This window comes from Hemicordylus capensis, chromosome 11 (assembly GCF_027244095.1).
Source record: "Hemicordylus capensis ecotype Gifberg chromosome 11, rHemCap1.1.pri, whole genome shotgun sequence".
Classification (NCBI taxonomy): domain Eukaryota; kingdom Metazoa; phylum Chordata; class Lepidosauria; order Squamata; family Cordylidae; genus Hemicordylus; species Hemicordylus capensis.
The window spans coordinates 2,715,700-2,739,515 of NC_069667.1; the positions used below are offsets into that span (position 1 = coordinate 2,715,700).

Sequence of the window (23,816 nt, forward strand, 5' to 3'; positions counted from 1 at the left end):
TGACGTGGGAAAGAGGCAGGATGGGGAGAATTCCCTGCCAGGCGTTCTTGGTGTTCTTTCCCAGATAATTCCCTTGCCAGGCAGAAAAGCCCCTTTTGTGCTTCCTGGCACCAAGGCATTAACTTCTGCTAACACGCCTGTTAGGGAGCCTTGCGGGGCTGCAGGGTTTCATGTTCTATGGCGAAACCTGACCCTTCCAGGGGAGGCGTCCGATCCAGCTGGCTGGCCGTGTTTTTTCCTTTTGGTGTTTGCCACAAAACGTTTGTTTGGTTGTTCACGTTGGGATTTCCAAAGGGGTGGCAAATGACAGGGGGTGGGGTGGGAGTAAGCGGCTATAACTGATCCAGGGGCGCAGTGTCACAGGAGAGTGCCTGTTGCCATGGTGACCAAGACGAATGCCGCCTGCGGTACGATGGGCAAGGCTGGAGAGGCCCGTGACCCGAAGGGGTCTTGCTAACTGCCTTCTCCAGTCACCAGCTCGCAAACGCTGCCACATTAGTGATGGTGGCAGCCATGCAGCAAGTATCAAGTTTAGGGTTGAAATCAATTGGTCAGGGGTACCGTGGCTGAAGGAGGCGGCGTGGCGGAGATGGGTCGTGCCCTGGTGACAGCTCCCCTTTCCCTCCACAGTTAATCAGTTGCGTTCAGAGGATTCTGATGAACCGAAGACTACAGCAGCAGTACAATCAGCAGCAGCAGCAGCAGCAGCAGCTGTCCTACCAGCAAGCAGCCATGAGCCACCTGATGATGCCAAAGCCTCCTGGTTTGATTATGAATCCTTCCAACTTCCAACAGATCGATATGAGAGGAATGTATCAATCCGCTGCTGGTGCGCTGCATCCTCCGCCCTTGCAGCGTGCTCCTCCCCCAATGGGGGGCAAAAATCCAGGACCATCCCAAGGGAAATAATGTGATTTTGCACTAAAAGTTTAAAGGATTGTTAAAATCAGAGAGAGAGAGAGAGAGAGAGAACTTTTTTATTTTTTTAGGAATCAATGGCTTAACAGAACTCAACTGTATAAATAGTTTGAGTGATCCCCCCCACCCCCCGTTCATCGCCACGTTCCATTTTAGCATTTCCACTTTGTTTTGATAGGCGTGACCTTCCCCCTGATATTTGTCAGTGATGTTGCCTAGAATCTTCTTACATGTGTTACGTACAGGAGATATCCAGTTGTTTTCAGTGAAAACAGGTCCTTCCATAACATTAGGGGCTACACAGGTTTCCTGTCTAAACTCCTACGCTTGCTGTTAGTAGCCATAAAAACAGCCGTCAAATAGGAGAAGCTTAGGGAAGTTAACACAGATCTGTATATTTCGGTTGTCATACATAAACGTACACAGCTGAGTTCTTGATTAAAGTTGATTCCTCAAATTATGGAACTTTTAAATATTTCCCATTTCTTGAAGGAGTAAGTCAAGACAGAACTAACATGAAGATGTATTCTGCTCTATCATTTGCATTGGGAAAATGAAGCATAGGAACGGAACGTGATCTTATGACAGAACTGAGTGCAATATTCTTAAATACTACTGCTCTAAAGCGTCCGGATCGTCCTGCAGTTTTCTGGAAACTGTGTCTGCAGCCTTAAGTCATGGCTCGAGGAGGCGAGTTCTCCTCTTGCCTCCTGCCACTTTTTATTTCATCTTTGTGATGGAATAACAGCAAGTAACCTTAAGCTTACAGGTGTTTGTCCTCCACCAATGCGTCTTGCCCTGTGCTGATTCTGATGCAAAGCACATTCCCGCTCACTTGTTCACACTGGTGCTAGTGTTTCCTCCTGGTGCAGGGCTGTGCGAGAAGCCCATTCCTGGCACTTTGGGGCTTGGAAGCTGCGGCAGTTGTTGATCAGGCCTGGGTGCTGTAAGCAGCCATCAAATGGCCAAACCATTTTGCTCTCAACACATAAATGAATATGTGCTTTCAGAATGCAGTATTGCCAGAAATTGTGAAATAACCTTCCTTTTATAGATAAGTATCTCTGGCTACCTTGTGTTCCTCTCCCTTCCCATTTCTCATTATTTTAAGAATATGAAATGGGGGAAAACCAGCTTGTTGCTTTTGTTTGTTTGTTTCAGTCCTAGATAAGAAGTAAATTTCTAATTAATTACACTTCATTAACAGCTACTTTCCAACATTAAAATGAGATCATTGTCCATTTTCTGTGCTTATGAAGATCCAGGTTGGCACCGTAAAGACTTTTCCTTGCATTAGTCTAGCTGATATTTCCAAAACAGATGGCTGTGTTTCTTTGTGGGGGTTTTTTAAAATGTGGGCATAAAATTAAATGAAGGGTGCATATCAGGTGCTGGGGTAGGAGTAAGAAAACTGGAATTCTGGAGATTGACGCTAGACACTGCTTGAAACAGCAAGAGTTGCTCATGTGTCATGTAAAAGTTTGGTTTCCTGTATCGTTCTTGAACATTTGGTTTTCCTTCTATCCCGAGTGAGTTTGTCAGCATCCAAACAATACTAATTTTGGGGAATAACTCCTTTTTGAAGTGAATGCCCTTTGGTTTGTGCTATGAACGTAACTTAGTAGATTTGCTGCAAGACAACACACAAGTTGCTGTTTCCAGTTCTGTGGTGAGAACCTGGGGGAAATCTTCAGCCCCTGTTTGCCCAGTGGTGTAGCTCTGCATTTAATTTGTTGAGAAGAGGAAAGCTCTAAAAATTGTTGTGTTCAGAAGAAATGAAAAGAGAGACTTTCTGAGACAAATGTTTGCAGGCGGGTGGAGCTGACCAGGAAATTCCTACGTTTTTCTGATACATACATACATATATATATATATATATTTACCACTAGAGCTGGGGATTTGAGTGGCATTTTTACACAACTCCTCAAGAGACTTAAATGTGGAAATTTTAGGCAACATTTTTGAAGACACGTTTTTTTTGCCCTGGATAAAGAAGACAACTAATGTGTGTGAGGAGATCTTGGAGACAAGAAGCATTAAAGTAAACCTTGGACCACTTGCGTACATATTTCTCACGTGACCTTATAGCTGCATAATAACGTGTTTTTGAGTATAACATCAAGCTTAACCAATATTTAAAGACATCAGTAAAATAAAAAGCTCATTTTTATATTTGTTTTAGATGTTTTAACTAGTTGAAATGGCTTATATAAGATGATGAATAAAAATGTTGCTCGTAATACAGTTTTGCCTGCTAAATTCTCCACCTTTTGTAACCTGTTTATTCCTTTGGATGTAAAGCGTTTTTGCTTAGTATTGTGATACTGTACATGTTTTTGTCCCAGTTGTATAGTAATGTTTCAGTCCCTTAACCAGCTTTGGCTGCTGAAATCATACAGCTGTGAAGACTTGGCCTTTGTTTCTGTTTAGACGGCTTTTTCAGTTCTGTATTAAATATCATAAAAAGTACTGTAGAAAAGATGTCACTTCTTCCTCTAAGGCTGTTTTGTAAAATATATATTAAGGACTGGAAATGTGTTTTTAAAGAGAAGCATTCAAGTATGACAATATGCTATCTGTGTTTTCACCATTCAAAGTGCTGTTTGGTAGTTGAAACTTAAAACTATTTAATATCTCATTTAATAAAGTGACCAAAATACATCATAGTCCATTGTGCCTGCTTTCCTAGCATTGGTAGGCGGGACACTGGCAGTGCCTTCCCCCTCTCCAGAAAAGCCATGCATTGAGTCTCTTTTGCTTTGAAAGTTGCACACCACCAGTGCTGGATTTAAAACAAAAACCAAAACCAAAAAACCCCCCTACTGTTCAGGATGTAGAAATATTTCACTGTCAGACTCAGCCTTTGCCAATTTGCAACTGGGCCTCTTTTGACGTTCAACTCCATCTTTCTTCAGACCCCTCATCCAAGACCCACCTGTCCTGTGAAGTCATACTTCATTGCACTAATGCATTATACACCCCTGCCACCCTTGTCTTTAACCATGGATGCAGTTGGAAGAAAACTAGCAAGCCACCCAGGATATATAAAGACAACTTTATTGCTGATAAGCTCTTAGAATTCATTTCCCCCCTTTCCTCCCCCACCCCATTTCAGTAAGACCATATTCTTTCTGATGAAAGTTGGGCCATATCTCTTCATTTTAAAAATAAAATACTTTTTTTGGGAAATAAATAAATATATAAAATAAATATCATATGCTGTTTATAAATAGATTTGTCCTTATGAACAGTATCATGTTTACATCTTAAGAATGTTTGTCCCCTAACCCATCCTCTTCTGCTCCGGCTTCTCTGAAGAGCAGGCAATGCACTCCCCACCCACACATCCGTTCGTTCCTCAGGACCCAGGATTTGCCAGATGTCAGGTTAGAGCTGAATATTGTGGTATGTCCCATTGCTTTTTTCATTCGTGAAAGTTTATGAGCTGGAGGATGTGGTCAGTGTTTTGGCCTAGCAATGCCTGGCAAGTCCTCTGGGGGGCGCTGCAACAGGACCCATGCAGCAGTAGCAAGGGCCACTCCATTTGGTGGGGCCTGAAGTCCCCCACCCCACACCCCACCTTTTAATAAGCAACCTTTCCAAACATAGGAGCAGTGTGTGTGTCACTTCTGTGGCCTTCCTTTTCTGTGGTCATCTTGAGCACGTGGCTGGTGATTGGTGCTCATTTCAATTTTTTTCCCTTTCTCGTGTGAGCTTTGGCCTTTTCCTAGCCCACCAAATAAAGAAAGCAATTGAAGAAATCAATGACTGAGCGTGTAGAGATCTGGGCCTTTCCCCCGTCCCCACCCTGAAGGCATGAACTTGACCTCGATACACGCCTTTTGAAAGAAAATGCCAAGGGAGGGGCCGTGTTGGCATTCCTGGTTAAGTGCTTCTCTACCTCTTAATCTAGACTGGATAAGGAGGATGGAACGGCCACTGGAATCTCGTGCTCCCACAGAAACCTCAGGAACCCAAAATGTATGCACTGGCAGTCCAAGCTATAGAGAACATCACCTGTAGTGGAAGAGGTCTCTGTACATCGTAGGAATCTTAGTTGGGTCCACAGGCCTTGGTAAAAAATGAGTGAACTTCTGGTGTCTCTTAGTCCGGTGCCCTTCTCGAGGGGAGCCGTCCTTGTTCAGGGCCACGTAATACTGTCTCTCCGAGTCGGAGTGCCTGTACAGGGTCGAGGCATACGTGTTGTACCAGTTTTCTTCAAACTGCTCACGGAAAACGCATTCCCGTGTGAGCTTCTTCTGTGTGAGCAGGGAGTGGGATGTGAGGAGTGGAGAGAGAGAAAGGACATGTGAAAAGTCATCTTGCTTCCCATGTATATTAGGGAGGTGAGACACCCCACCCCACCCCACCCCCTGTGGAAAAGTCCATCTCAGTTGGCCTTCTATTTTCAATAAGTTTCCTGGAAATCTAGGACCAACAAAAGGGAGTACTTTTTCACAAAGCACATGATTAATCTATGGAATTCTCTGCTGCGGGATGTGGTGATGGCCGCTAGCTTGGATGGCTTTAAAAGGGGTGGTCTTTCAATGGCTACTAGCCCTGATGGCCACTGGCCATCTCCAGCCTCAGAGGCAGGATGCCTCTAAATAGCAGCTGCAGGGGAGCAACAGCAGGAGAACGGGGCATGCCCTCCTCTCTTGCCTGTGGGCTTCTCGGAGGCATCTGGTGCCCACTGTGGTCAACAGGTTGCTGGACTAGATAGGCCTTGGGCCTGATCCAGCAGGACTGTTATGTTCTAATACTGCCCAGTCATCTGTCTCAAGGAAGCTGGGTCATGCGTTTTCCCCACTGCACCTGATATTCGGAGGTATAGTGCCTTTGGACATGGAAGTTCTGTTCTGCTTTTGCTAGTTTTTCCTTCTAACCCTCTTTCTGACCTTCCAGCTCTGTTACAGCTGCCTAGACTTGTAGTTTGTGTTTACAAAGTCTAGAATAACTGAAATAATTATTTTTAAATCCCACTTTAAAACACCCACATTCCTTTAAGGAGAGGATGGCTTTTTCTCTCCACAATCAAATCTGCCAGTTTTCTTGCATGCACATTTTAATGGGTTCTCAAACCTGGGTCCTACAACACCCATCATCCTCAGCCACAGCGGCCGAAGGCAGAGATCTCTTGTATATGTCACTAAAGTCCCATGTATTATTGAGGGCTTTATATAAACAATCATTCCATGTGCCACTGTAGGAAAAAGGGGCTCAAAAAACTGCGATGCTTAGCATTTTTTATGAAAAACTGGTGAACCTTTACAAAATGCTAATGTATGTTCGTTAAATTGCACCTGGTCCTTGAGCCAGGTCCTCAGATCTTGGCCACTAGTAACAGCTGGAGGGGAATGGGACAAATACTTCTAGGTTTTTGCCAGCTCTGGACCCCTAGTTCATTCACCATCATTACATTCTCAACCGCACTCCTGAAGCTAGAATTCTTTTGAGTGTGCCAAAGAGTTTACATAGCAAGCTGCCTTATACAGAATCAGAATCAAGCTTTATTACGATCATAGATCAGCATAAAATCACACATTAACTGAAGGTCATACTGGAGAAAAGTTACATGTTGATAGAGGTGATTGCAAATATGATATTGGCTATTGTGAGATGGCTACAATTTAAAATAATTACAATTTAAAAAGAGACAAGCTACTAAAAAGAAACAAGCTACTAAACTAAAACCGCTAAACATACTTTTTCATAATAAAATGCACAGAAAAGATGTTGCCCATTGTAGATTTCTATGCTTTGATATTGCTTTATACAGAGACAGACCCTTGGTCCATCTAGCTCAGTATTGTCTGTACTGACTGGCAGTGGCTTCTCCAAGTTTCCCAACAGGAATCTTTCCCAACCCTACCTGGAAATGCTGCCAGGGATTGAACCTGGGACCTTCCGCATGCAAAGTAGCTGCGCTACTAATTACGGCCCCACCCCGCAAAGGTGGGTCTCCCATCCAGACACTGGCCACACCAAGACCTGCTTAGCTTCAGCAAGGGGGCTGTATCCTGTGCCACGGGGTTTCCTTTAGACCATGCTCTGGGAAATCTGAAGTCTCTCACATTAGGTTGGAGGGAGCAAAAGCCTCTTTCTCACACTTGCTATGGACCCATCCCACAAGTGGCACACTTGGATCTCCCAGCCAGGCACTGGTCATGTCAAGATCCGCTTAGCTTCTGCAAGGTAGCTCTTAGCATGGTGACCCAGCTTCTGGGTCAGTCGCCTTCAATGTTTACATGCTGGCATTCTCACTAAATGGAAACAAGCAAGGGCAGGTGATTGGCTCACACACGATGTTCAGTTACACGTGTGTGTGTGCGCGCGCATGCGCGCACATGCCCGCCACGCTGGCAGCCTCTTGTGTTTTTCCTTCTCTGAAATCCATTGTCCCAACCCTGGTTTGCTCACTAACAGCCAAGCAAAAGGTTCACCTAAATAGCTCAACTCGTTTTATAAGATGTTCTTGAAGTGGATCGGCTGCCAGGTCTTTCATTTCCCTGGTGCCATATTGATCAGTTGGATAGGAATATGTCTCCTTCCTCCTCGCTTTCTTTTCAGCGAGAAAGTGCACGACTAGCTCATTAATAGTGTGAAAATGTTTCCAAATGCTTTCATGTGAGATCTGTGCTCTCTTATGCAAATATCTCCTGTCCTCTCTAAAATAACCAGAGTTAATTGGGTCTTGGGAACAGACGTTTATCACCTGCCATGTGCAGAAGGCAGCTTTGATTTGTGGATAATTACCCCCATATGGTCCTGCTCACCCTCTAGACAGCTGAGGAGGTTGGTAGGAACCACCACCAAAAAGGAAAAAAGGAGGGGAGGTCCTTTCCCAGGGCAGGGCCAGAGATATGGAGCTCCTAGTCCGGGCAGTTGCTACTTCTCTTCGAGTGCTTCTTTTTTTACCTTTTAAAGACCATTTTGTTTAGGCAAGTGTTTCAGTTCCCTTCTCTGTGATTTGCTCTACCAAATTATTATGGCTCCGCTGTTCTTTTCTGCTCTTTGGATATTTTTTATTTACTTATGCTTTTGCACAGATTGGGGTTATAGCTCAGTGGTAGAGAGTGTCTGCTCTGCATGCAAAAGGTCATAGGAACATAGGAAACTGCCATATACTGAGTCAGCCCATTGGTCTATCTTGCTGAGTATTGTCTTCACAGACTGGCAGCAGCTTCTCCAAGGTTGCAGGCAGGAATCTCTCTCAGCCCGATCTTGGAGATCCTGCCAGGGAGGGAACTTGGAACCTAAATGCTCTTCCCAGAGCAGCTCCATTATCCCCTGAGGGGAATCTCTTCCAGTGCTCACACATCAAGTCTCCCATTCATATGCAACCAGGGCAGACCCTGCTTAGCTATGGGGACAAGTCATGCTTGCTACCACAAGACTAGCTCTCCTCTCCAGTCTCCGGGTTAGGGTCTCTGGTTCAATCCCTGGCATTTCAGAGAGCTGCTGCCAGTCCGTGTAGACAAGACTGAGCGAGATGGACCAAGGCTTAAGGCAGCTTTCTAGGTTCCTATTATTTTCCAGTGATGTTAGCTGACTTCAGCATTCTCTGTAATGGAAAGGCGGGATACAAATGTTCATGCATCCAAATTATTAGATCTTTCAGTCTTCCTTTCCCCCCTTATTTAGGTAAATTGATAGAGGTACAGCAGGTGTAAGAGTTACCTTAATAGATTATCCAGTAACGTCTAGTTCCACCTTTTAACCAATGAAGAGTTTGCAGTGAGTGGCTGAGACTAATTGGCACAATTTACAAAAAATTTACAAAATTCTAGCTACCAGAAAACTCAGCATGTGGTTATAAACGCAGCAAAGAAAAAGAGGGATGCCTCGCTGTCTCCTCTGTTTCTGTCTCCAGAGGTTCAGACCTGGCCAAAACGCTCAATGGGCCTTTGTCACCTTGCTGGCATCAGGCCTCCACTTGGGCTCATGAGCTACCCTGGACTATTTCTGGCTTTTGCTTCCAGGTATTTGAATGGTGCTTCTCATAACCTCAGAAAGCAGTACTCAAAACTCAACATCCAGATGACAACACAGCAAATGATTTCTGCGTTCTTGAAATTTGCAGTAAATATTAGATGCTGGTTTTGAATAAATCTTGATTAAAAATCAGATGAACCCTCCCTCAAAAGTGATGAAAGGATGCTAACCTATGATCCAGTTCTCAGCCTGCAGGTCTGCTCACATCATTGAATGCTAAAAAGCATACATACTCTGCACATAGAAAGCTAGCATGAAAATAAGAGGATAGGCAAACTAGAAGTTTTCTCTGAGAAACTACTTTTCTACGTGTGCAAGGAATGGTTTTGTAGGAGAGGAGCAGTTATGTGAGACTCCATCTGCAACCTGAAGAGGTACATCCCAAAATCAGGTTTGGGAGAACTAAGGCTAAGTCAAACAGACTGGAGTTATGAAAGAGACAGGGATGGTTTCATTCTAAGGAACCTCATTGCAGAGAGCTGAACAAAATGACCCCCGAGGGTCCTCTCCAGCATGCCGATTCCAAGAAGCAACATAAGCATGTACTGAGGTCATGCCCCAAGACAGTAGAGATACGCCGAGGTCATCTCCCTAAAATAGTAAAGCTCTGAATGGTCAACTGATATCGATACTGTGATGCACCTTCTCCAACCCTGGCCATCTCTGAGTCAATGGTGCAGCCTGAAACTGGTATGGAACCAGGCACAAAGGGATCACCAATTGGGAGGGTGGATTCTCTAGCAGGCTGATCTGGAGGCAAAATGGCCATTATTTAGGAGGTGTTTTATGAACAACGTAATCCCTTCTGGTCATGCCACTTCCTGTCCCATAATCTTTCAAGCTTCCTGCTGACAGGAAATCCACTCCATGTGAATTTTTTTGCAGCCCTACTTTCCCATTCCCCTTTCGAGGGGTATGCTGTGACAGCATTCCCCTGCAGCTGCACACCCTAGGGAAAGAACCTAGCTAGAGCCTTAAGTCATTCTTGACAGACTGACAGATTAAAGCTAGTTGTTACCAGTTAACCATGCAGGCATAGCCTGGGACCCACATACATCCTCGGGAAGAGTGGCTTATCTGCAGGGCTGACCCTCTAATAAAAAATGCACAGAGAAAGTGGCACATGCTATGTGCGTGAACAATGTAAGACGTAGGCTGCACATGTACACCCCATGTACAGCCCCACAAACTCCAACATTCAGCAGCCATCACTGGGCCTTGCACCCCCATGAACTATTTCTGGGAACACACTTGACCATACACCAGACACTCTGCCTCTTCACCCTGGCCACCACAGGGAGAAGTCAGCCTATACTGACTCGCAAATGCCTCAGCTCATGGCAAAGCAGTTGTGAAAATCTGCTGTGCATGCTCTGCTTTTCACTGGCCATGGCAAATATTTGCAAACTCTTTGGCCATGGAGTCCAAAAGCAGATTCCGAGAGAATGCTGGGGCAGTGAACATAAGGCTCACTTTCCCCTGCAGCTGTTGTGGGCCGAGATGGTTGCAAGAACAGCCCCACTGGGACGCCTGGACAACAGAGAGAGTTGAACTTATTTAGACTTGCATTGAACTTGTGAGAGTCATTAAGATGCCCAGGTGCAGATGTTACTAATCTGTTGCTAAGATCAAGTCATCGTTCCAAATTCACCATTGCGACCATGAAAGACAGAGCCAGAAATGATGTCAAGGGGTATTCCAGGTAAAATTAAGCCATAATAAACTCTTCATGCTTCCCACCCCCAACACTGTGCTGTGCACGAGGTAGACCACCATCCCTGCGCATCTTTCCACTTACCGATCCATACAGCTCTCCTCTTTCGTTCATCCCAAGGTAAAGTCCGGAATCCACCCCACGGATACTAACCAGCCCTACAGCCAAGCTAATAAACTCCAAAATCCCTTGAAAAAGAAAAAGAAAAAGTGAGAGTTACTTAAAGAGTGCAAGAAATATAATGCTTGGTGGACAGCATTAAATAGGAACAGAGGAAGCGGCCTGATACTGAGTCAGACCCTTGGTCCATCTAGCTCAATATTTCCTACTCTGACTGGCAGCAGCTCTTCAAGGTTTCAGGCAGGAGTCTCTCCCAGTTCCATCTGGAGGTGCTGCCAGGACTGATCCTGGGACCTTCTGAATACCAAGCAGTGATTCTTCCACTATGGCTCCAAAGGTAGGATACATGAGTCCCCCATCCAGACACTGGCCACACCAAGACCTGCTTAGCTTCAACAAGGTGGCTGCTTCGTGTGCCATTAGACCATGCTCTGGGACCACTAAATAAACACCACCTTCCCGATCCTGACCAGAGAGGGACAAAGCTTATCATAACTCTTACAGATCTGGCTCTCCTCTTCTCCTAAGCTTGTGGGTGTGATTAAGTAATCTGGAAAAAGCCTCCATACAAAAAGCTGAAAGCCTCCTAAGGAGGCAACAAACAAGAAATATAGCCGGAGTGTCTAAATACCAAGAGGGTAGCAAGCTGTTTTCATGCCATGCATAACTGGCCTATAGCAAGCATTGCCAGTTCATGTGGCAAAAGTCAGCAACAGCATGGCGTTGAAATTAAAATTGCATGCATGTATGGGGGCGGCATGGATGATTTAGCAGAGGACTTGTGTCTCATCAGAAAGGGAAACATGGAAATAAAGGTGAGGGGTTGGATCACACAGAAGGGGGTGCAGAAGAGGACAACCAAGATGATCAGGGGGCTGGAGCACCTTCCTTATGAGGCAAGGCTGCAACATCTGGAGCTTTTAAGTTTAGAAAACAGGAGACTATCTGGGGACATCATGATAGAGGTCTATAAAATTATGCATGCAGTGGAGAGAGAGCAATTTTTCTCCCTCCCTCACAACCCTAGAATGAGGGGTCATCTCATGAAACTGGCCGAGAAATTTAGGACCAACAAAATGAAGTACTTATCCACACAGCACATAATTAACCTATGGAATTCTCTGCCATGAGATGTTGTGATGGCCACGAGCTTGGATGGCTTTAAAAAGGACTTAGACAAATTAATGGAGGGCAGGTCTATCAATGGCTACTAGTCTGGTGGCTACAGGCCACTTCCAGCCTCAGAGGCAAGATGCCTCTAAATCCCAGGTGCAGGGGAGCAACAGCAGGAGAGAGGGCATGCCGCTGTGGGCTCTGCTCTTCCCAGAGTGGCTCCATCCCTTAAAGGGGAATATCTGACAGTACTCACACTTCTATCTAGTCTCTCATTCATCTGCAACCAGGGTGGACCCTGCTTAGCTAAGGGGACAAGTCACGCTAGCTACCACCAGACCAGCTCTCCTCTCCACAGAGCCTTTCCTCCTCTCACGGGATGGGCCACAGCTCAGCTGTACCACAAATGCTTTGCATGTTTGAGGTCCCAGGTGCAATCCCTGGCAGCATCTCCAGGGAGTCCTGGGGGAAAGACCCCTCTCCAAAGCCCTGAAAAGCTGCTGCCAGTCAGAACATGCAGCCAATGCAGAGCTAGATGGCCCGGCTCTTGGCATGCATGCCTGTTCCCTGACCAAGCATTTTGCAGACCGGCATAAAGAACCAAAAGCAAGAGTAGACTGAACAGCTACACAGAATACACACAATAATACTTAAAATGTAACGGTGAAAACCAAAGCCAGGCTAGCAAGTGACACCCAAGTCTCAAGGCTAAGAAGCAAAACTTAATAACATTTTAGTGGAACGGAAATTTCTCCTCTGCTAAAAGAAACGATACAAAAATATATATCAGGATGACCAGGGAATTTCAATAAAATAGGCAAAATCAGACTGTTATGCAAGTCAGAATAGAAACTACCATCAAGGAGAACGTGCGTTATCGTTTCAGGTTCTCCAGAGCCGCAAGGGCACAGATGTTGGACAGCAGAGGCTAAATCATAATTATCTGAATGACCCAGAAGATTTCCAAAGAATTCTGCTAAGTAGGGGCATGCTACTCAAATAAGGTTCTGCCAACAGATTTTCATCAGAAATACGTAGAAAACCAAGTTTTTGAATCATGGCCAGGGGTGCCGTTTTTACATCTGTTTGCTTTTGTTCCTTGCAGTCCCCAAATCCGTGCCCCCCCCAGTCCAAATGTGGGACACATTCTCTCTTAAGACCCACTCCCCAGAGCTGCAGGGTTGTTTAATTATTTGCCCTGGCCACCCGGATGAATTCTACGATAGCTATTTTTTAATCTGATAGCGATGACAAAATTACTTATGCAGTTGTGAAGTTTTGCTCCTTGCTGTTAGAATCCAAATAAGAGTGTTTCTGTAAAGCTGGATTCTATAAGGTTTGCAAATAGCTGGATTAGTTATTATTACTGTTTGAGCTGTATGTAAACATTTCTCTGGTCAGCGACTGTAAATAAACAGAACAAAAGTGAACTATTATTTGTTTTTATGATTTGTAAACTGCCTAATAAAACCTCTCCAGGCCAAGGGTGGGCAAACTTATGGCTTATTTATTGTGGGGAGGAGGGGAGTGGTAGTTCAACAACAGCTGGAGGGCCAGGTTTGCCCACCCTGGCTCTAGGCAAAATTAGATAGATAGATAGATAGATAGATAGATAGATAGATAGATAGATAGATAGATAGATAGATAGATAGATAGATAGATAGATAGGAAACAGGTGTGTGTCTTGAGGACTTTCTTAAAGGCAGCCAGAGATGGGGACAGTGTTCCCTCTAAGGCATGTGTGTGTGCATGCTAACACATTTTCTGATGTCCACTCAGTTAATTTTAGATCCTGCTCAGGTTGAATCAGAATCAGAAAGGTCCAACTCTGAATGCATGTGTGTGCACACACTGTCTTGATACAACTGCCCAGAACAAAACTCATTCTGCACACAGATGAAAAAAAATTAGAGTGAACACTGGATGGAGAAGCTCCTATTTGGACAAGGAGCGCGTTCCAAAGTCTCCAGGGCGCCCATAGAGAAGGCCCTGTTCCATGTCACCATCAAACAAGCCAATAGCAACTGCATCGGGACCTCTCCTGGTGATCTCAGTACGTGCAGGGTTAGGTTCAACTGTGCCCCTCCTGCCAGAGGCTTCCTTGTTTCTGTTGTCCTCAGACTCTGACTCTAGCAAACAGCCAGCCAGGGTGTTGAAGGGGACTACAGCGACACATTAAGAAAGAGGATGCTGCCCTATACTGAGTCAGACCCTTGGCCCATCTAGCTCAGTATCGTCTGCACAGACTGGCAGTGGCTTTTCCAAGGCTGCAGGCAGGAGTCTCTCTCAGCCCTCTCTTGGAGATGCTGCCAGGGAGGGAACCTGGGACCTTCTGCATGCAAGCAGGCAGGGGCTCTTCCCTGACCGGCTCCATTCCCTTAGGGTCTTGCAGTGCTCACATGCAGTCTCCCATTCAAATGCAAACCAGAGCAGGCCCTGCTTAGCAAAGGGGACAGTTCATGCTTGCTGCCACAAGACCAGCTCTCCTTCATAGAAGTGGGAGAACCATGACTTAATGCAGAGCCCTTCTTCTGCCTGGTGGCCTTAAGGGGAATCCAAATCCAAATACGATGGATATCGTATCCTGCTTTTCAACAAAAGCCTCCAAAGCAGTTTACATAGAGATAGATAGATAGATGGATAGATAGATGGATGGATGGATGTCTCCCTGTCCCCAAACGGCTCACTGTCTAAAAAAGAAATCGAAGGGAGACACCAGCAACAGCCACTGGAGGGATGCTGTGCTGGAGATGGATAGGGCCATTTGCTCCCCCACACACACACTAAATAGAGAATCGTCATTTTTAAAAGGCGCCTCTTTGCTCAGCGGTCGCCTCCAATAAGGACCCACAAACTACAGCTTGCTACCTGCATGCAAATGGGTGAGAAAAGAGACCAGGGAGAGAAGTGCCCAAAGAACAACCTGAAAGAAGGCTTTTCTGTCTATTTATAGCCCTTCTAGAATGTCCAGCCCTTGGCCACCATTCCCTCACCCACCCTGGCTCAGTTACATCCCAGGCATTCCTCTGGACCGCTCCAAGATTCTCCAAGTCCTGCCCAAAGCACGCTTGTGCTTGGCTACTCCTGAGTTGAGCGGGAGGACGCATGCACTTATGCAGCACATGAACAGTGAAGCCTTTAACTCACAAGTCCGAGCAGTGAAAATTCTTGGGCAGCACGGATGTCATGGCTATCCAAGCAGCAAGCACACCATGTGAGCCCTGAGCCTGCTGCCCCTACATCCATCACAGGATAGCCTTCATGTGTCCAATGGATCCATGCTTCTGACTCCAACCCTTGCATGGAGGTGAAAAGCAAACATCCTGAGATAGATATTCATCCTCCATGGATATTCATTCCACTGTGCACTCGGTAGGAATGTTGCTGCTTCAGCTCCACACAGGGGTCACTCCCTATTGGTTAGTATCCATGCCAAGGAAATACTTCCCATTGAGTATTTCCTGTTGGACTGAGGCTGGCGGGGCTTGGGGTCAAATCCCTGCTCAGTCATGAAGTTCACTGGAGAACTTTGGAACAGTCACTATCTCTCAACTTAACTTACCTCACAGAAGCCCTATTCATGCGTTACATTCAATGCACACACAGAGCACGTGCGTGTGTGTTCTTCAGTTATCCTGCTCAGCCAATTAAAGATGCTGCCTCCTTAGTCAAGGTTAGATTAGGTTTTAATCTGTTCATCTACCTGAATAAACAATTAAAGGCTGAGGTTGCTGAGGTTTCTTTTAGCTAGAAGTGCAGATTTGCAGATATAATAATATTTTAACCTCTTCAGGCTGCAGGATATCACCTCCACAATGCCACAGCCTAAGGACGTCGATCACAAAAACAAGAAACAGCAGTGATGAAATGCAACATGGAGAGCGTCACGCAAATCCATGCAAGGCAGGTCGAGCTGGCAATGGATACGAATCCTGCCCTTATCAGCTTTGGTTCACATTTTAAGCTTCCAACCTCCATCCTTCCCCAGCATGGGGAGCGGCTCTTGGGAGAAGCCCAAGAATTCACTCTCGGACGGCAGGAGGGTGTTTCTGCAGCGGAGCATGAGTTGTTTCCCCAGCTCTGGTCTTTTCTTTCACGGCAGAGATATTTGTTCCATTTATCCTTTTGAGTCTCTCCAGATCACATTCTGGGAGATTCGACTGGAATCCCTGATGTCTGAAAAGCTGAAATATCTACGAAACACTCCCCCCCACACTCCCGCCGGCCCCCAAGCAGGCAGTCTGCCAGTCATTGTTATATTCCTCAAACAATTGCTGCAAGATTACTTCAGCTGCCTGCACCTGTTTGGTCTCGTACAACTATATCCGCAGGGGCTTCGGAACAACGGTGGATGTTGTGCTAATATCTGCAAATCTACACTTCCAGCTAAAAAAGCCTCGGCACCTGTCTGTCAACAGGTGCCCTGGGCATGCGTGTCGAAGTTGGCCAAATCTCGGGGGAGCTCCGGCAAGAAAAAAAAGGACACCAAGCACCTGCTGTGCGGGGTGGATCTGCCGCTCACGCTGCCGTGGATCGGGACTCTGACAGCCACGGAAAGCCATTCTCCCATGGGTGTGTGTGTGTGTGGTGTGTGTGTGTGTGGTGTGTGTGCGTGTTTTAGCAGCTGCTGCTGCTGCTAAACAGGGGCAGGTTTTTCTCGCAAGGCCCACCCAGGAGCCCTTTGGGTGGTATAATTTCCATCTCCCACATGCAGAAGCACAGCGGCCTGGTTGTAAGCCACAGACGGGGGTCTGAGCCCACTTTGAGAAAGGATTGTCTGTATCCACCCAAATTCTCTCTGCACGTGAAGAGCAACCAGGGCTGGTATCACAGTACGCCAGGCTGGGCCCAGACCAAGGGACTCACACCTGCCCACAGATCTCACCCACTCCTCACCACCTGATACACGAGGGGGGGGGGCAGTGGGGGCAGGCGGCTTCCTTTGCCCCAAGCAGCCCACCACAACCTGGTGCTGCTGTCCCTGCGTGCCACTAACTTACACTTCTGCAGCAGTGCAGGTGAAGCCTAGATCCACAGCCCTCAAACTGCTCCCTCTAGAGTCGCCACCCAAATTCCTTCTCTTAGGCTGTTCTGGATAAGCACCTGGAAAGCTGCAATCTTGTGCCTCAGCCCCAAACGTTGGCATCTCTTCTCTTCACTGGGCCTCACGGTTGATGCCTTTGCCCATCCTATGCTATTAACTGAACGTTAACAGCAGAGTCGACAGTCACAGACGGTGGCGATCATTGCAGGAAGGCTGCAGTAAGCACTGGGCTGAATCAGAACCCGGCTCATGTTTTTGTGGGTGGTCAGGCAAGAGGAGTCCGCAGGGTCTGCGCTCCATCCCAGGAAGACCTTGCAGCTTCTGCTCCTTCACCCACCTTCCACAATGATCTCTCAAGTGCTGGGAGAACAAGGTGGGGACAGATTAGGAATCATATGTTGGTTTCAGCCATTCAGGGGCTCTTGGCCATTACACACCTAAAGATGCATGTTGATACGGGTATTGCTGTATCCACTCCAGCACAGCATCTCTCCTCTGGTTGTTGCTGGTGCCTACCTGATGTTTCTTTTCAGATTGTGAGCCTGATTGGGACAGGGAATCACTGGGTTTGTCTATTCACACAGGCTGCTTTGGAAACTTGGGTTGAAAAGCGGCCGTAGTCTTCTGTAATGTACACGGTGGCTTGGTTGATTGTGCCATTGGGTTCCTCAACAGGGGTTGTCTTTTGTGGGGATGCTGGAGTTCCTCAAAAGCTTATCTGAATTCCTTATGGCAGACAGACAACCTTCCCTGGAGGGCTGCCTACCATTTCCACACAGGGAAGTGTTGGGTGTGGTCTACGTTCACAGAGAGCACTGGAGAGGTCTCATCAGCACCCTAGGGGCACCGGGCGTAGACAGTAGGACTTTGCCTAGAACAGGGATTCTCAACGTTGGGTCCCCAGATGTAACTGGACTTCAACTCCCATAATCCCCAGCCCCAGCGGCCTTTGGTTGGGGATTATGGGAGTTGAATAACATCTGGGGACCCAACACTGAGAATCCCTGGCCTAGAATCTTGTGAGATATGAAGGGACTCCTCAGCAAGCAAGCCAAAGTGGAAGGCATTCCCTGAAGCCAGAAAGTTCCAAAGCCATCAGTCTACTGAACAGGAGGAGAGTAAGCATGAATTGTTCCCTTTGCTAAACAGGGCCTGCCCTGGTTTGCATTTGAATGGGAGACAACATTCGTAAGCACTGTAAGATATTCCCCTTAGGGGAGGGGCCACCAATTGCAGAAGGTTCCGAGTTCCCTCCCTGGCAGCATCTTCAGATAGGACTGAGAGAGACTGCTGCCTGCAGCCTTGGAGAAGCTGCTGCCAGTCTGTGTAGACAATACTGAGCTAGATAGACCAAGGGTCTGACTCGGTAGAAGGCAGCCTCCTATGTAACAACTGTCTACACGGTCTTGGTGACTAATTCCACTCCCCAGTGGCCTTTCCTGCCATCTGATTAGGTCATAAATTTGCTCAGGATGGACACTCTTGACTGCTGGGATTAAACAGCATAGGGAGAAGCCATGTGGCTCTTCCTGATCATCTTCCAGCAGGATTGGGCCATAGCTCAGTGGGAGAGTGTCTGCTTTGCATGCAGAAGGTCCCAAGTTCCTTCCCTGGCAGCATCTCTAAGTAGGACTGAGAGAGACCCCTGCCTGAAATCGTGGAGAGCTGCTGCTAGTCAGCGCAGACACTCCCAAGCGAGATGGACCAAGCATCTGGCTCGGTAGAAGGCAACTTCCCGGACATCAAGATGAAGCAGAATGGCATTTCAGCCTTGCAACCCAGTTGCAGCTCAAGGATGATCTGTGGAGTCTGATTCAGATGACCAGTCCATTGCAACGCTTCCCAAATCTCGGGGCATGAACAAAGCAGCTTCCAAACCCAAATGTTTCTAAACATATCCCTGGAAGGGCTGGTGAAGCCCCAGTGCTCCAAGGAAGAAGCAGTGAACAGCCATGGAGCCATCGCCCAATAGTCTAACCGCTTAGCCATAGATTGTCTACCCTGACTGGCAGCGGATCTCCCAAATCCTTATAGGGCCTGGGCATGGAAATCACGTGCACTGCCCCTCTGTTACAGGCAGGTACAGGACCCTGTCCCTCTCCACGCCCCAAGGCTGAACTCCCAACTCTAGTAGCCCATTCCAAGCAGAAGCACCACTCTTGGTCCCTGGAGCCCACTAACAGTCCACAGCCCAGGTGGTCCTCTTGACAATGCCCGGGGACTATATTTAAACCCCAGCCACCCACTCCAAGGGAAAGCCCCTGGCTTAAACAACTGAGCCACACTTTGCTCACGTACTGGAGAGCAGGGATGCTCCGGAAGAAACTTTGGCCACCCTTCTGGCACCGAGGCAGTGTCTTGAAGAGACCGGCTCTTCCTGGCTCTACCTTAAGCTGGTCAAAGACCATAACAAAGACTGATGGATTGAGCTCTTCCTGTCTAAACCAGGGGTTCTCAAACTTGGGTCTTTAGAGGTTGTTGGACGACAACTCCCATCACTCAAAGGCCATTGTATCTAGGGGTGATGGGAGTTGTAGTCCAACAACCTCTAAAGACCCAAGTTTGAGAACCCCTGGACAGCAGTGTTCCAGCAGTACAACCCTAATAAGCATATTTACTCAGAAGTTCTAATGTCCTCTGAGTTCAATGAGACTTGCTTTGTAGTAAGTGTGATTAGGATTACATAAGAACGTTTTTTAAAAGTCTGCTGGGCGTTATCAAGGATCCGCTAGAGGCCAACTCACAATGGCTACGAGTCCTGATGGCAACAGGTCACCTCCTGGCTCAGATAGAAGTTAAGTAAAGTGTGCTGTCACATCGGTGTCGACTCCTGGCGCCCACAGAGCCCTGTGGCTGTCTTTGGTAGGATACAGGAGGGGCTGACCATTGCCTCCTCCCGCGCAGTATGAGATGAGGCCTTTCAGCACCTTCCTGTATCGCTGCTGCCCAATATCGTTTCCCCCCCATAGTATGGGGAACATACCAGCAGGGATTCAAACTGGCAACCTTCTGCTTATAGTCAAGCATTTCCCTGCTGCAGATATAGGAAGCCGCCAAATACCAGCTGCAGGGTAGCAACAGCAGGAGAGGGGGCATGTCCATCTCTTGCACAGGCATTCCCACAGGCATCTGGTGGGCCACTGAGAGAAACAGAGTGCTGGGCTAGAGAGGCCTGGGGGGGCCTGATCCAGCAGGGCTGTTCTTCTGTCCATCTAGTGCTCTGTTCCAACAGTGGTCTGCAAAATGCCTTAGGAAGACCCACACGCAAGACATGGAAGGCCCACCCTTCCCTTGTTGCTTATTTCCAGCATCCGACACCCAGCGGCAGGTATACCGACTCTGAACATGGAGGTTCTACTCTCAAAAAGCTCCATATTGCCACCCCTTTCCCCTACTTCCACCAGAAGCCTTCATACAACTAACTGTGGGGGTGCAAACCTCCGTGCCTACCAAGGACAGAGGATAAATATGGCTTGCCAATCTCCGCGGCTCTGAGTTCCTTTTGCCTCAAGAGCGCCAGCCAACTTGATCTGCACCTGAGGATTCCAGCCGGAGTCCCCCAGGGTTTTGCCCTCCAATTACAACAAATAGCTACTTATTTTATGCTGCCTTTGGGAGAAGCCTTGGGCAGAACTCTATAATATTTTATATTGCAAGCCTGGTCTCATTTACATAGCCGAATGCCAACTGCTGAAACACTGATGGAATGCTAATGTTTCCATTTATTGGGCATGCTGTGGAGTTAACTCTTCATCTTCACTCTGCAAACTCATTTTTAAAAACAGTGTGACTATTCTGGCAGGGGGAAGAGGCTCCGAAATTCTGGCCAGAGATCTGCATGCCCAGTCCGAACTGTATTTCCTCGAATTTGTCGAATGTATTTCACTGAAAGTCGCTCTTCTAGTTAGGCATGCATGCCGAGAACTGCAGCCTTAAAAATCTTCCAAAGACTGGAAAATAATCTTGTCTTTAGCAGAGCCGGGGACGGCAAGGCTGGGCTGCACTGTTTCCACCTCCCTTCCCAGGAACAGCCTTCACATACAAACAGAGGAAAGGAGCAAGTTCTAGGGCTTTCGGGAGCTAATCAAGACCCCACATCCCCTGCGCCTCCTAGTGCCTGACCCTGACCGAGGGGGGAACTTTCCTTGTTGGCTTTGCCAAGGAGAGCTTCAAGCACTTGGTGCTGCTTATCCAAGGTACCATCCACAGAAAAGCTGCCGAACAAACAAACTCAGGACAGAGCAGCAAGGCGCTCCCCGCAAAACAGCTCCTTTTTAAAGACGTTTCTCGTCTACATAAATTTATCATATGTAGCCCCTGCACAGCTACCCTAGGAACTCAAACCTGGCACGCACTGACATGGCAGAGGTCTCCACATTGCACCTTCCTGCAGGTTTCCAAGGCACCTACAGCTGACGCCAGAGAACCAGAAACTTTCCTTCTCCAAACCTTACAGCCAGCTTGAATAAGGATCCCAAGGTTAATGAGACACTGGTACAGTCCTGAAGGCTCCATCTTTTGCAAAGCTCTTCTTTGTTATTATGTGCATACCCCACCTTTCTCCAAGAAGCCATACATACATGCCTCTTTCCTGCCCTCATTGTTGCCTTACGGCAACCCTGTGAGGTAGGCTAGGTGACAGTGTGACTGGCCCAGGGTCCCCCAGTGAGCGTTGCAGCTGAGTCGAGATTCGGAGTGGGGCCTCCTCGATCGTCTGAAACCCTAACCACTGCAACACACTGGCGCTCAGTTTTTTTAAAAGAAGCAAAGCACCCTAGCTTATGTTTCCTGCCCTTTGTTTGATCAGAGGCCCTCACCATATTTTGAATTGCTCTAGAGTTGACTCTGGTTTTGGATTACTGTTTAGTTCAGGGGTTCCCATACTTTGGCTTCCCAAATGTTGGACTACAACTCCCATCTTCCTCAGCCACAGTGGCTGGATGCGAAGGAGATGATAGGAGTTGTAGTCCAACAACATCTGGGAACTCAAGGTTGAGAACTTCTGGTCGAAAGAAAGAAAGAGCCCATCAAGTCCAAAAACACGTGCAGGCACAAAGCACAAAGAGGACAGCGCTGCTGCCTCTCCCAGCTACTACTGCGGAATTCATAAGGGCGGCAGCCGGGGCTGGCGATTCACTTGGCGCTGGTTTCCTTCAAAAGGTGTTCATATCTATTTTTCAAAAGGCCTTTTTGCGCACCTGCAAACCGGCTTAGCCGCGGGGTGCGGGGCGGGGAATAGGGAATTGGAAATGAAAGCCCTGGCAATAGCTGGGGAGGGGGCGCATTTATTTCGCATTCGAATGTGCTGCCGGGGGAGCTGATTTATATTAATGGCGTAATTCGTTCTGTATGTGGGACTGGGCGGCTGGGCGCTTTGAACGACTTCATAAAGGCGGCGGCGGCGGCGGCGGCAGCCCCCCGCCTCCCCGGCCATTGTGGTGGCTGCTGCTGCCGGGCCGGGCCGGGCGAAAACGGACACCTGCTTGTTGCCGCCCGCGGACAGAGGCCCGTGGGAAGTGGGAGGGGCGGGAGAAGAGAGCGGGGAGGAGGGGAGGCTCCTCCAGGCAGCCCTGGGGTCTTGGGCAGGGCGGAGAAGAAAGAAACCTGAATCGGGCGACCACGTGGCTTGGAAGGGACCCAACTGCCGGAGGCTGTAAACAGGGGCGGCGGCGGAAGGTTGCTTGCTTGCTCCGCCGGGCGCGTCTGCCTGGTGCGAAGGCGGCGGCGAGCGGGGCGGGCTCCCGTTGTGGCCCACGAGAGCCACCTGGCCCCGGCCGCGCGGCGCGCCACCCCCCCCCCAGCAGCACCTGTCCCCAGGAGGGGGCGCGCGCCCCAAGAAGACACCGCCGCTTCCCACGGGAGGAGCCCGGCGGCGCAGCGCTGCTCGCCCAGCTCCTCGGGGGCTGCCAGGCTCGCTCGGTCGGGCGGCCGAGGAGGCTGGAGGAGCCCGGCGGGCTGCAGAGGCGCCCCAGGCGAGCGGCCCCTCCTCGGGCGGCGGCGGCTGCTGCTGCTGCTTTTGTCTCCTCCTCCTCCTCCGTCCGTGGCGCACGCCCCCACCCCCGGCTGGATCGGGCCCCTCCTCCCCGGCTCACCGAAGCGGCTGTGATCCTGCCGGGTGCCGTGCACCGTGCCGTTGGGGAAGATCTCCAGGTGGAAGCCCGTCCGGCAGTAGAGCTGCCGCCGCCGGAGGATGCCCTTCAGGTGGGCGAAGTCGGTGGGCGAGCCGCGCTGGAGCCGGCCCTCGATCTGGCCCAGGCGCTCGGTCAGGAAGCCCGGCGAGTCGGCGGCCAGCGGCGCGCTCCCCAGGGACGAGGAGAAGCCGTGCAAGTCCAGGTCCAGCGAGCCCAGGAAGCCGCCCACCTCGGCCATGGCGCCCGCGGCGGGCGGCTCGACGGGGCGAAGCAGCGGCAGGAGGCGGCGGCGGCGGCCGGCGGAAGGCTGCCCGGAGCGGGCGGGCGGCTCAGGCGGGCCGGCGTGGTGCACAGGCGGGCGGCGGCGGCGGCGGCGGTGGTGCCCCCGGCACGGCTCGCCGGCTGCTGCCTCTCATCGCGGCTGGGTCTGTCCGGGGCTCGGCGGCGGCGGAGTGGACTTTATATACATACGCAGCACTCCCCTTACATTGACATATTGGATATTTAAATGCAAGCCACACCTCACTGGCATGATCCCCCCCCCTTGGCGATGGCGGCGGCGGCGGCGGTCCCCCCTTCTGCTGCCTTCTCGGCTGCGGCTGCTGCTGCTGCCGCCGCGATCCATTTGGCTCCTTCGGCGAGAGGGAGAGAAAGTTGCACTCCCTCTTTTCTGATTTGAAGCGCGCGCACACGCACACCCACCCCGCCGGCGGGGGCGGGCGGAGAGGGAGGCTCGCTCGGGCGGAGAGGGCTGCCCATGCCCTGGAGGAGCCGCCGCCGC

The 23,816-nt window shown here is 49.0% G+C and overlaps 2 protein-coding genes across 5 annotated transcripts in view; one reads left to right on the forward strand and one right to left on the reverse strand.

The window, feature by feature from the left end:
* Nucleotides 1-3,579, forward strand: part of ATRX (ATRX chromatin remodeler) — an 84,218-nt gene extending 80,639 nt beyond the window's left edge. For all 3 annotated transcript variants that reach the window (XM_053273376.1, XM_053273378.1, XM_053273377.1), the window contains exon 35: nucleotides 631-3,579. In XM_053273376.1, coding sequence (XP_053129351.1) covers nucleotides 631-909 — 279 coding nt within the window. In that variant the 3' untranslated portion in view covers nucleotides 910-3,579. The remainder of the gene's footprint in view (nucleotides 1-630) is intronic.
* A 443-nt stretch (nucleotides 3,580-4,022) lies between these two features.
* Nucleotides 4,023-23,816, reverse strand: FGF16 (fibroblast growth factor 16). 2 transcript variants are annotated; one of them, XM_053273343.1, is made up of 3 exons: nucleotides 22,997-23,816; nucleotides 10,712-10,815; nucleotides 4,023-5,174 (listed from the first exon to the last, which is right to left on the reverse strand). In XM_053273343.1, exons 1-3 carry the CDS (start codon nucleotides 23,271-23,273, stop codon nucleotides 4,932-4,934), a joined length of 624 nt encoding a protein of 207 aa, XP_053129318.1. In that variant the 5' UTR covers nucleotides 23,274-23,816; the 3' UTR covers nucleotides 4,023-4,931. The 2 variants fall into 2 exon arrangements, with proteins under 2 accessions (XP_053129318.1, XP_053129317.1); XM_053273342.1 differs by having other exon boundaries at nucleotides 4,023-5,177; nucleotides 22,997-23,805.

Coding starts and splice junctions, on each gene's coding strand:
- FGF16 (XM_053273342.1), bottom strand. CDS start 23,273: ATGGCCGAGGTGGGCGGCTTCCTGGGCTCGCTGGACCTGGACTTGCAC. Junction 10,816..22,996: donor GCAGGATCACAGCCGCTTCG/GTGAGCCGGGGA, acceptor TTCTTTTTCAAG/GGATTTTGGAGTTTATTAGC. Junction 5,178..10,711: donor GAGGAGAGCTGTATGGATCG/GTAAGTGGAAAG, acceptor CTGCTCACACAG/AAGAAGCTCACACGGGAATG.